Below are 13,891 nucleotides of genomic sequence, written 5' to 3' on the forward strand. Positions count from 1 at the left end.
ATCCTGTTTGGGTTTGATTTTGATTCTCCAAATTGGTGAAGGCAAATATCACTTTTCAAACATTTTGATGAGAATATAGCATTTATGTAAAAAGAAAAGAAAAAAGGTTTAGCAAATTAATATCATCCCTGACATTAATTAAGTAATTAATTTGTCTCATAAATTTGGTATAACCCGACCAGTGAATAATAATGGTCGGCCTGTTTAATTTGTTAAGAATCGAGTTGTTCCTTCATCTCTGGACATAAGGAACAGAATCGAAGGGTCGAATTGAAACATGGTTAGATAGACTATAATCCCTTTTCCTCCCCTTTTTCGCTGCCTGCCTGCCTGCCTGACTGACTGACTGCCTTGTTCGAAGGGAAAGCCAGCTCGTTCGACATCATTCCGCTTCTCCTTTACTTTCAATTATGATCTCGGAAGTTGCCACCCAATTGCTTTCTTTATTGGAGTTTAGAAGATATCCATGAAGTCGAGAGATTTTATCCAGCAAAGGCGACGAAAGAGAGAGAGAGAGAGAGAGGGAGAGAGAGAGAGAGAGCTCGCGCGCAGCGACGAGCACTCCTCCTGTGCTCGGAATCATAATATCGAGAGCCAGCCATGATGACCATCAATTGGTGCGGTCAGTCAGTTTCTATAAACGGAAGCGCCCGCGCGTGCTTCGTGGGCTTCGCTGTCCCTCCGTAGCCTTCCCGTATCCAGCAACTTAATTTCTTTTTTTTTTTAATCCCTTCCCCTCCTTCCTCTCTCTGTCTCTCTCTCTCTCTGCCTTTCTCTTTATCTCAACGCGAGGATGATATAATGATGACGATATATGATGATGATGATGGCTTCGCCTCTTCTAATGCCCGCTTCCTCTCTCTCTCTCTCTCTCTCTCTCCGACAGCGGCACATGAGAATCACGCGGGGCCCAACGTGGCGAATCCTTCGGCACGCGCGCACTCGATCCGACGGCTGTCCTCCAATCCCCGACCGACGGTGATCTCGAATTCCGAGGCGTGAGATCGGACGGCGACCGGGGATTTCGATCCCCCCCTCTCTCTCTCTCTCTCGTGCAGTAGGGGCACGCGTTCCGAAACCCATGATCCACTGCCCACGCCTTCATTAATTATCCCCCATTTATTAAAAGCAAAAATAAATCATTACGTGCAAGAACTTTTCTTTTTTTTATTTTTCCTCGACAAAAAATATGCACTCTTTTTATAGCCTCCGAGGCGTTCTTATTGGAGCCACCACTCCAAGGCCCAACTATTCCTCCCCTCCCTCTTATTATTCCACTGTTGTTTCTCCCCTTCCTTCATCTTGGTTTGGTTCTTGCAGCAGCTCAGTCGTAAGAATCTCCTCATATATGGTCCATGAATCGTATCTTATTTCTTCGCCTCTCTCTCAATTCTTGATTCATTCCTCTTTGTAGAATTGGAGATTGAAGATATTAAGATCACGCAATATGCCGTTGGCCTGGTCGTTTGGAAGCTACTACGGGAAGTGTGTTCGATTGGTTGTGTTCTTCCGTGTCATTCTGTGAGACCTTTGCTCCACTCCCTTATTCTTGGGCTTCTTTCGTGATTCGATTCTGTACTTTTGTTGTGGGATGTATTTATCAATGGAGGCTTATATTGGATGGATTTATTATTATTATTATCTTCTTTTGCAGGTGACTTGGGTGATTTTGAATTGCTTTGGGAGTTGCCTGTTTTGGGTTTGGTGGTCTGAGGGAGGAAGAGAATGTACATTGGGGTCAATCTGCAAAAATACCGCAGAGTGAGGTCAGTTGGGGAGATTGTAATGAGCACTAGAGTCATCGCTTATCACCAGTTAATGCAAGTGTGTCAGGTAAGCAACTCTGGTAGTTCTACTCTATCTAACTTTACAATTACAAACAAAGTCACCTATTCCATAACACTAGAGAATAGTACAGAGATAGAATAGAATTCAATGCATGCTTTTGATGTTCTCACTGTTTCTGTTAATGCCTGAGTTAGATTCAGACTAGTAAATATATCAACTTTGCGATGAATTTATCCCAAAGATGTCCTTTTTCCTTGTGTGTGCCTTAAGAACTGATCCAATTATATGTGTCTTCTTGCTGCTAAGTAGACTAACTGTAGACGAAATGGGTAAACTTCTAGGATGAAACCACTGGGTCAGAGTTTTGGTCTTAGATGATTTATATTTTGTTGTTATCTTGAAATGCTTCTAGGTACTCTGTTTTCAGATGAGGTCATGACAAGCATACATCTGCTTAATTCTTTTATCTACAGTAGTTATCCAAGTTGAGGTTGTTGGAATATTAACTCAACTCTGTGCATATCAGACAAGTCTAAATTTCATTCACTTATTTAAAATCCTTTTTTCCAGGGCAGGCAGGGCAGCCTTTGTAGTATCTGTAAATGAAAACAGTTGAAATAGATCTATTTTAGTGGTCACAAACTTATGGGTTTGATGGGCTAAAAATGGGTTTTTGTGCTGTGTTTATATGGTTGATAGCTTATGTAATTTGAGAACATGCTTTCATTTTAAATGAAGTGGATGAGGCAAAACTAGGGCATTCCCTTTTTGCCAAATAAACAAACAAGCTGAGAATAATAGATAGCATGGAAGGGCAGATATCTGCAACTCAATGTGCATATAGGATAGAAGCTTATGTACACTGTCCAAATATGTATGTATATATATCCACATGTGTATGTTATATAAAAGCATAGTTATAATAATACCTTCTTCTCATGTGAAAGTTTGACTAAGCATTTTATCTACTTCAAAATTGTAGGCTGAATACTTCCGTCAGCTGCTTAAGCCTGTTACGTAGGTTGACCTAAGTCAATTTACATCAAAGTCATATACCGTATCAATTTTTGGTTTCACACTTTGATCTTATTACAAGAAAAATATAAAGGAGACGAAGTCTTGAAAACGATAGGAGCGGGCGTGGTAGACAAGCTTTTTCTTCCATCCAATTAGAACCAAAGGGGGAATTCGCGTGATATGAGACAATAAAAGGATCAGCACTTTCTCCAGTCAACTTTCTCTAGTCATTCGCATTAACAACATTGAAAAGTTCTACAAAGACTAGGAAAACTAATGCAGAGGGACTCGAGATTCTTCGCTGGAAGGGGTAACGGGCACGAACAGGGCAGTTACGCCATCGACTCGCTTGAAGGAGCTCTTTATACTAATGGTGCCCCTGCAGCCCCTACCTTTGATGATTCACTGATTGGCAGGAAGCATCATGAGTTTCCCGGTCCACTTAACGAAATAGAGTTCCAGCCCTTTGATACATGCCCAAAGAACTTTGTAATCTTTGACCAGACATACAGCAAAAGCAGAGTCATGTTCCACCCCTCATTGGCCCACAAGTTGAGCTCCCCTAACTTTAACATCTATGGAACTCATGCTCATGAAGCTGGCACAAGCGCAGATCGAGGTTATGATTACAACGAAGGATATTCAAGCCGATTCAAAGAGGATACAGAAGAGATCGATGCGTTGTTGAGCTCAGAAGAAGGAGAAGAAGACGACGTCGTGAGCACGGCACGCACTCCAGGATACTGGGACAGCAACGGCGATTCCTCATCATGCTCGTCAAGAGGTAGCAAATCAAAGTCGAGCGAGAGAAAAAAGGAGAGAATGAAGAAGATGGTAAGAACGCTTAAAGGAATTATCCCGGGAGGAGACCAAATGGATACTCCTGCTGTTCTAGATGAAGCTGTTAGATACCTCAAATCACTGAAGGTAGAGGTGAAGAAGCTAGGGGTACATAATAACTCCGACAGCTGAAACTGGTGAGCAGAGCATCATAAGTGAACTGGGGGGGAGTTTTTAGTTAGGCAAGAACTTTCCATAAAGCAAAAGAAGCCATCTTCTATATTTGGATAGCTCGAACTGTTGCTATGGTGCAGTGTGATGATTTGGTGCAACCCTTTTTTGCCCCCACATCTGTTTGTGGCTTTATGCTCCATGATGAAGGCATGGTAGGAAGGAAGAATCGTGCTTGTCTACTAGAAAAAAAAGAAAGAAAGAAAGATTGGAAGTGGGGGCAAAGGAGCAGTACAAAAGGGTGGATGCTCACTTTAATTTTCTCTCTCTCCTTTGTTTTTTTTTTTTTTTCTCCTTTTCTTTTTGGTTCTGTTGTGGTGGACCCTGCAGTTGCCAAGGGGTTTGGATGTTGTAGTGTGTGGCTTTGTACTTTGCTTTACTTGCTCCTTTTATGTGAATGGTGGCTAGTGTCTATGGGATGATACTGTGGTGTTATCCTTTTGTCATGTTGGACATGGCACTACCACTTTGGCTTCACATATTTATTAGTGGTCAATCAGATTAACCCCCAAAAAAAACAAAAAACTTAATTTCCTAGCCCAGTAGTAATGTCTTGTCTCTTTTTAGTGTCTCAGTTCCATGTTATATGAGAAGGGTGTGATTGTGCTCAGATGATTAACTTCCCATGGATAAGGGCCTAAGGGGCCTTTTGAGTTATATATTACTGTTCACTTTGGACAAGCTGGAACAATCTGATGTTGAAAATGGAGGTATAATTGGTAGGACAAGAGGAATGAGTTAAGAGATTGGAAACAAAGAAAACGATATATTCGTCTTGTCTCCATGTATTTCTCTTGAGCAAATTATTTAGGACTACTTACATTATAGTTACTGAAAGGTCTTAACATACTATAGTTTACTCGAACGTTTTTCATAATATTATATTTCTCCTCAAAATTACCACATTCCAGGGAATATTCGTATACTAGTTCCAACTTCCAACTTCCAACGGTAGCAAAGCTTTTCTACTATCCAAAGCACCTTTCCTTTTTTGAATGTGGAAGTTTACATATGTGATATGTTAGATTTATGAAAGTATTACTTCTGTGCCATTATATTCCAATATCTAATCTCAAATGGTCATGCATAAAAAAGTTTCGAAATATTAGAAGTATTTTATTTGTTTATATACTTTAAGATAAATTAGTAGAGATTGTAATTAAGTAAAATTAGCCCTAATTTGTTACAATTTTCACAAATTAGGGGTGAAATCAGATAGGATAGTGGTAATCCATATCGTCAATGATAAAAAAAAAGATACAATAATTTTTTTTCAAATATTGATACGGTGAATAATAAATTTAGTTAACATATTTCTTAAGTACAGTCACTAAAATGGATCCGATTTCAGATATGTCCATATTCTTTTCTTCTTTTTTTTTTGAATTTATAAGAAATTGTGATATAATTATTGAGATATATGGAAATCAATAAATATATACAAAATTATGTTTAGAGATTCATATAAAAGTATAAATAATCTTTTATATCACCACTTTTATAATATTTTAAATTAAATGATATATGGATTATGATTCTGATATTATTTTTCAAACCATATTTTTATCTATATATATAGACTATCTGGATACGAATATAAATTCGGATATCAAGATGTATAGAACAATTATAACTCATATGATAAAACCATGGATATGAAATTTGACTCATTTTTACTCCTAATCACAGTAGTTAAGACATGCAATTCTACATGAGAGACCAAAAGTTTAACTCACCTAAGTAATGATTTATGGTTAATTGGAACTCTATAAATTCCCACAATTTATGAAAATTATCATTTTTGTTCCCGAAACTACGAGCTTCAATAAGTTCATATAGCTAAGTAGTGTGATAATTGTCTGGTTGAGATTAGTTTTACAAAAAATAATCTCATCCACCTAATTATAAAAACCTGAATTGAGATTTCTATTTCTCATCTACTCATAACTTAAACGTAAGAATTGAGACTCTTATGACAATAGTTTCTATATTTTTAGGGAAAGTCTGTTGGCCACTATTGGCTGTGTAGAATTTTTATTAAGATTCAAATAATTACAGTGAGTATATGATACATAAATGAGAAATTACATAGAGTGATACTTCCTTGACACAAGTCCCACACTTGACTACACTAAGCAGAAGAACAAATAAAACCAATGCATCAAGTCTAAGGACACCAAGAAAATATTGATGAAGAATAACCATAGCATAAACCAACAGATTCACAAGCATAGTGAGCCTTACGTCAGCCTATAGCTCCATCACGACTTAGTAGCATAGCACTATGAATTTCCACGGCAAGATAATCAAAATCACATGCCTATAATAGTGAAAGAAAGGTAAAAAAAAATAGAAACACACAAACAAGATATATATCTACTGCCATATCTACCACTACTATTGGCTTGCAAGAAAAAGGGAAGAAATGCCTTCTCCTCTCCTTAGGTGTAGATTCCAAGGAAGAGGAGAAGCCACAAAAAGTTTCCCCTACTCCATACCTCACCATCAATGGTCACTGTCAAGCAAGGCTCCTTGACCTAGCCAAGGATCACGATGGGAGGAGCATTGCCTCTCCTAACTTTATTGTTCCATAACTGTCTCCTACAAGAGACGAGCAAAAGGAGAAGAGAGGAAGCGAACAAAGAGGTGGGGAGAGGAGAAATCAATGTCTTTGGCACAAAGAGAACGATGCTTCCCTCCCTTAGTTGCTTTGGCTAAGGGAGGAAAGAGGGGAAAGTAAGCGCAACGCAAGGAAGAAAAATGGAAAGAAAAATCCTAGCGCTCCACTAGGGTTATGAAACAATGTTTTCTGAAGTCCTTCTATTATATATTATTTCTTAATTTCTTTGTTTGAAACATTTTAAATTGTGAGGACTCACTACAAATAAGTTGGTCAAATAATATTTAATTTTGAAACATTAGACTCGCCAAAACTATAGGCGCTACTAGCTCACTAGATGAGCCTAAGTTGTTAAGGAATAGATAACAATAAATATTATGTCTTTCCATCTATCCTTACATGTAAGTCAATAAATCTATTATATCAACAAATAAGTTGACCAGTTAATATCTAACTTTCAAATTAGATTCCTCGAAAATTCTTGAGTCACTATTAGCTCATCAACTTCTCTAAGAGCCTAAGATTTAGATGATAAATCAACAATGTTATAGCACACCTTCTCACATGCAATCTTTTGCATCCTGCAAATGAATAAATTATAGATAAAAAGAATGTGTAACTTGACTACGCTCTTATATGTGCGGCCAAACAATAGATAAGAGGAGTTTTATATTCCTCCCCACCACATGAAAATAAATAAGATAAAATAATAGTTAATTAGGATTGAATGAATAATCTTTTAAACAAAAAACTTGCTTTGATACCATATTAGATAATCAATTGACTTAGAAACTTAAGATATTAGAAAATAGTCAATTTTCATCCTTCATATTCAAAATACACTCACCTTCATGTATAGGTTTTTAGGACGTTAATAGGTCCAACGCATGGATTTTCAAACTAAATGGGTGATAATTTTACATGCTAATTGACAACCATGCATTCAAATCACTACTACACCTGCTAAATCTAAATGTATTAAAAGATTATCGGATCCACCCTATGCGTTTATGCATGACCATGAAGCAAGAAAAATACAAAATATTTAATATAGATTGGATTTTTTTTTTAATGTACAAATTCTTAAGCAAGATTCATCAGGCATTCTTGATCTGAAATCTTTCACCATAGAAGTCAATCCTAAGACCAACAGGAGCCAAAAGGATATAAGCAATTCATATTTTAAATTTTTACATAATTGCACAAGAACTTTTAAAATAATGTAATAGCTGCTACATTATTATAAATATCATAATTGCCCTGCTATTTCATAAATGTCATCCCATTAGTTAAATATAACTGATCGACTAAAATTGAACTAGCAAACACTTTTATAAATTGTTAAAATGGTTCAATATCTATCTAATGTTACCCAGTGTTGTAACACAAGAAAATAAATCTATTATTTTATGCGACGTAATAATATATTGAAAAGTATTTACACCCTAAACTTTAAGAAAGAAGGATATTTCAATTATTTACATGCATTTGTTGAATTTAACTGCCTATTTGTTAGGAATATTATATAAATATTTTATAAAAAAATTAACAATAATAGCATTTTTTGAAATAGTTAACTCACTCCTTTTCTTCTTCTTCTTTCATCTAATAATTTTAATAGTAGATGGAATAGGAATTGAAGCTTTGCGAGGGATGCTTCCATTTAAGCTTTGCAATAGTTAACTCACACTTTAAAATTTTCTTTGATGAACTTAGTAATTATGAAATATTTTTAAAAGTAGAAGGTAGCAACGAAATGAAAAATAAAAAAGTAGGAGAGTGGTTTATACGAAGAAGAGTATATTAGCAAGGTATTAATGTTTATTAACTGCCAAAAAAATTTGAATTAGTCTTTCTCTTGTTCCTTCTCATCCTCTTTCTTTTTCTGACCATATTTTACTGTTAATTTATAAATTTTTATTACAAATCGCTATTCGTAATAAAATTCTGATACTTTTACGGGTTGTAGCTTGGTGAGTTAGGGATCTTTTGTCTTTAAAATGACGTGATTTCAAGGTCAAGGTATAAAGATATAACCGAAACAATGTAGAAATGTAACACCCCATAAAAAAAAAAATTGGTACATGTGACTAGCATGTGCGGTGTGACTTAGGGTGCACATGTGCGAGGCATGTGCGCCCCTTTTCTCTTTCCTTCCCTCTGTCTTTTCTTCCCTCCCTCTGTCTTTTCCTCTGTCTTTTTTCCCTCCCTCTCCTTCCTTTTCTTTTCTTTCCTTCTTCCTACCATAGCTCATTTCCCTTTTTCTTCTTCTCGCCATGCTAAAGCACCGCCGAAGCTCGATGACCTCATGAACTGCGCTGGGGTTGAATCCTCTATTTCCTTTTCTATTTAATTGAATTTTAATGGCTAGTAGAATCTTCCATACCTTTTTGTTTTGCTTTGACCTTCCTTAGAGGTGTTGCCCAACCGATGACCTTGTGTTTTCGGCGTGTCGGTCCGAGGAGCTTCACCTCGTGAAACTCTCTCGATTGTGGCCATTCATGGGCTCTCCTCACCTCTTAGAAAGGTCACACTAGGTAGCCTTTTTCCATCGGTGCTCCGACGAGGTGGGGCTCAAAGAAGGCTGTAGTATAGAAGGGGATTGCGCCCAACCATCTAATGCTAGCCAACAGCTACAGAGTCCACCACGGGCTTGTAGTCGGCCAATGGAGGTTGATATTGATCACAGGAATGTTGGCCTTGAGGCTGCGTGGCTGGGGATCGCTATAGTGGACAGAACCATCGTGGGCAGTCTGTCGATCGTTTCCTATAGCTATCACCAGCCTAGATCGTGTCCAGGGGTCGCGTGTAAGGGACCAAACATTATGGCTTAGGCTGGTGGGGGCTGAATCGCTATTGGTGGAAAGCTAGGGTTTTCAGCCCTAGCTTCCACTATGGGTGGAGAAGATGACCTTGCCCCCTCCTCGGCTAGTCGCTCTTGCATTTTTATGATGGTCGTTTGAGTCTATGGTGGTTGGAGGGTCTCCACAGCGGTCGAAGGAGGAGTTTTGGCCACGATTTGAGATGCTCCTCCACTTCCCTCACAGGTGGAATCCTCTAGCCGTAGCTGGCTAGTTTTCGTTGTGGGCGATAGTGTGGAGTGGCCGTGCTGGGCTAGGAGAATGGTCGTCAAAGCTTCAATCGCCTTCTCAATTTTCTTGGAGCTCTCCTTTGTTGACTCTATCAGTGTCTTTGCTTATGTAGGTGGCTCATCACCGATAGTTGTTGGCAATGGTGGCAGTAGCGAGGAAACACCCAAAGGAACAAAGATGAGTTTCTCGTCCTCCAAGGTTGCTCCTTCCTCATTCATCTTCTTCGGTCTCGTGCTAACCATCGGTCAAGAAACATCAGCTTTGATACCAATATTACGAACTAGATCTAGACCAGTTTCGACGTAAGAAATTTTGAAAATTTATGTAATGATAGTCATGGAAATTAGGGTTCCAATTCACATGAATTTGACTTTAGGATGAAATGTTAAAAATAAAGGTAGAATAGTAAATATCTGATATTGCGAAGGTCATCGGAAAGTGGCGGACCACCAATGGTGATTGACAGCTAAGGGTGATGGTGGACGGCTGTAAGGTAGGGTGGCTGTTGAAGAAAGATCGTGACTAGAGTTTAAAAGATGTGAAGATTTTTACGATTTTAATTTACTCTTAGAAAGATAAAAATAATCTAACGGCTAGATGAAAAGATGAAGACAAAAAGAATAATTTGGCTAAACTCAAATTCATTTAATGATAATTATCAACACATGTTCACTCCTATTTATAGTAGTAAAAAATCCTAGCGGATCAGATTCACATACGAATTATTCAATTTATTTAAATTTTAAAATAATAAAATAAAAAAACTAACTAATTAACTTAAATCGACTTGTTTCAACTTAACCCGTTTGGTCTGAATGGAGGATGAGGAGTGAGAGAGATAACCTTATTCAAATTTTTAGAGATATTTCATAATTACAAATACATTTTTAATGTAATTTTTATATATTCCTTCTCTTATATCTTATTCCTCATCATCTTCTTTGTTTTCCACTCAAAACAATTCTATATATGACATAAAGAAACAATTTGATACACTTAGTTAGGATTTTATCTAATTAGCTAAATCTAGCTCTGCGCAGTTTCGGAAAAATATTTGTAGCATATTCGACACATATCCAAATAATATCAAACTAGCTGGATAAGGTCGACAACTTCTAGATCTACAACTTTGATATTCATGACTTCTCTGGATTCGGAATATATCTATGACAAAATGAAAGCTTAATATATAAGTATTCGGAGAAGATAAGGAATACTGGTTTAGTTGGTTTGTTAGGGTTTCATATTGTTTTAGGACTTATTGGCTAGCCTCTATAAATATGTGGATGGCACCCAACTTTATATTGCTATTGGATTTTTGATTTCTTGCCTCCTATCTTCTCTCTAGACTCCTCCCTCCTCTCTCTTCACCATCCTTCCACCTCTACCGTTGGCAAGGTTTTTCCTCACTTCTAATCTCCCTCGACTATCGAGCCACTCCTCTTCTTTAGGATCTCGACCACTTCATTCTCTTCGTCTACTTCCCTTAATCACTTTCACAATCCACCCTCATCTCCATACTCATCCATAACCCTAACATCCACTCCACCCGTCACCACCACTATCACCCACGTTATTCCGTATTTTTATCCCTGCTACAATTGGAATCTATGAAGGGAGTAAGTATAAAAGTTGTAGATTAGGAAGATACGGATCCAACCCAATTAGTTTCATAATTTTCTAACTACCGGAGAATATCTGACAAATATTTTCCCACGGTTGTGCAGACTGCTTCCTGCAATAAATTCAGATTTTAAAGAATTGTTCCGTAGCCGATCCTTTGGTTCTAAATCCCATCAATTTGGTATTCGAGATTTAACAAATTGGTATCAGAGCCCTATCACAATTTCATAGTACATTTACTTAATGGACATCATATTTGTGATATTTATTTAGAATCCTTTCATTTTTTTTCCCCACTGAACTTGTCTCTTCGGTTCTTATCCGTTTTCTCTCCTGTCCCCTTTACCTTTCTCTTATTCCCGCCCCTTACCCTCTATTGCCCTCTGACGACGAAGAATTGATAAAAGAAGTTCTTAATCCTCGTCAAAGATGTTGTGACGGAGAAAATCCTCTCTTTGCCTTGTCAATAAGGTAGCATGCATCACTAAAGTCTTCATCTCAAATGGCCTCAAATATGCTCTATTCAAGGTGTAGAGTCCAAAAGGAGACTTGGACTTTACTAAGATTTGCGAGACAGTGTTTCGCCTCTCGTTTCAGAAGGAGACATGGCGATGTGTTTGGTATGGAGCTCCTTGGTCTTTTAATAGAGATCTCTTTGCCCTTGCCCATTTCTGGGTCCAAGTCGACAGTTTACCTCTTGAATACCTCTCCCCAAGAATGCACTCCTGCTGACCATGAGGATTGGTTCGCCAGTGGAACCTAATGCCCTTGCTCATTGGACCTGCTTTATTTGTATCTTGCCCGCTCAGTCCTCTAAAGCTTTCACTCTCCAGTCTAGTCACAATGATATGAATGAAGTAAATCCTCTCATGATCTAATGAAAGAGCAAAATTCGGTGTCTGAATCCTATGGATATAAAACTTAATCTCATACGATGTGTATGAGGCATTAGCATAGAATTCCCTAACAACTTCATCGATTGCTTCACCTTGTGGTGACAAGATCTCATTCCATCCTCTACCCATGAGTATATGTGGGATACCATGATTATTCCTCTCTCGCTCAAGACCTTTCTATGCTTGTACATTATGTGATACCTTGTTTCTGCTATATCATATAGAAAAATTTAGGGAGAAGTTATAGATTCCTTTCTTGGAAGCACCCCTTCTAGGAATAGACATGATCTCTAAACATAATCCCCAAGGAATCACAAGTTTTTACCAAAAAATTTGCAACAAACACCAAATGCTATTGAAAACAATATCATTATGGAAAAAATAGAAAATTATGATTGTAATACCGAAAAAATTCAAATCCAAGCAAGCAATGTGAGAAGTACGAATTAGAAATCAGTAGTGAACTTTTTATTGCACAATTTGCCCCAAATCAGTTTGAATTAATTTGAGTCCGATTCAAATCGATTTTTGAAAAACCAAAATTTGAAATTAGTTTAAAATAAATAACGAAGAAAAAGTATGTACCATAATAATCTATATCACTCCGTAAGATGAGAACAAACACAAATAGTCACAGATCTCTGAAAAAATAGCATAGAGTCAATTCAAAAAGCAAGTTGTTAAGAGATTTTAAAATCCTGCAAATCATCAATTTACTTATGTGCCAAATTTGATCAATGATATATTGACTCATGGTTAAAAATAAAAGAGTGAATAAAGGTCAAATTGGGACAAATCGGTAATATTCGACATTGCGGCATTAGGCTCGTGGTTGAAGATGTTGGGCAGAGTTTCGATGCTTTAAAGGAATCTAAAGCTATAATATATTTTTATGAAGATAAGGATGATCTAACGGCTACGATAAAAGATAAAAATAAGATAATAAAATAACTAAACTCAATGATCAATTCCACAATAATAAATTCATCCATGACCACGCATATTTATAGGAGTAAAGTTCTAATGGATTAGATCCATATGCAGATTATCTGCTTTATATAAAATTCAAAATAAGTAAATCTAATTAACCAACTTGACTTGGCTTGACTAACTTACTTAACTCACATGGTCGGATTGCAACAATCACACCATGCTTTTGACACCTTGTCCTCAAAATAACTAGTATGCAAGGTGGATCTTTTAGCTCATGTCATGTTCGTGGGTCTACAATCTTCATGAAGGTTTAGTCATTTGGTGTGGGTTTACTGGGTTGTTCCACTAGTTGTCCTCGAGCTCGTACTCGGGCCCCAAGTCATGCTTATGGGTTCCCAACTAGTTCAAGGGAGGTGGTCGAGTCAGACCACAAAAATTCAACACACCTCGATATACATGCACTTCATCTCTTCCATTTCATAGCCAAAATTCTAACCCTAAGGTTGAAAATATTTTTTAGCCTAAGGCACCGCTGAGGGCTGCATGGGCGTTGGCGACAACTAGGCAATGCAGTCGGCGTTCGGTGGGTCCTCATGGTGGCGGAGCGGCGGCGAGAGATGGTGGAAACTAAAAACTAAGCTTGGGCTCAGGTTGCTACAGTGGCAGCTATGGCGCATCGCCGGTAGGTCCATTGGCCCCCGACGGTTGTGGTTGGTGGTGGGAAGCCCCAATGAAGCCACCCATACGTAAGGGTAGCTCCCCGTGGTGGTAGCTGTCGGCCACTCGATGGTCGCCGGTGACTTTGGTGGACACCACTAGCTGATAGTTGCCTCGAGGAAGCCAGCCGTTGTTGCTTATGGTTGTAAAAGTGTCGAACCTATAACCACCAATTGTGGGCTTGCTATAGTGAT

At 37.9% G+C, this 13,891-nt stretch overlaps 1 protein-coding gene across 1 annotated transcript; it reads left to right on the plus strand.

The window, feature by feature from the left end:
* Positions 1-1,170: 1,170 nt before the first annotated feature.
* LOC140766213 (transcription factor bHLH144-like) lies at positions 1,171-4,231 on the plus strand. Its single transcript, XM_073105685.1, has 4 exons — positions 1,171-1,330; positions 1,415-1,521; positions 1,655-1,833; positions 2,771-4,231. The coding sequence occupies exon 4, from the start codon at positions 3,082-3,084 to the stop codon at positions 3,775-3,777; it is 696 nt and encodes a 231-aa protein (XP_072961786.1). The 5' UTR covers positions 1,171-1,330; positions 1,415-1,521; positions 1,655-1,833; positions 2,771-3,081; the 3' UTR covers positions 3,778-4,231.
* Positions 4,232-13,891: the final 9,660 nt, after the last annotated feature.

This window comes from Typha angustifolia, chromosome 8 (assembly GCF_048772165.1).
Source record: "Typha angustifolia cultivar Huaian chromosome 8, ASM4877216v1, whole genome shotgun sequence".
Lineage (NCBI taxonomy): Eukaryota > Viridiplantae > Streptophyta > Magnoliopsida > Poales > Typhaceae > Typha > Typha angustifolia.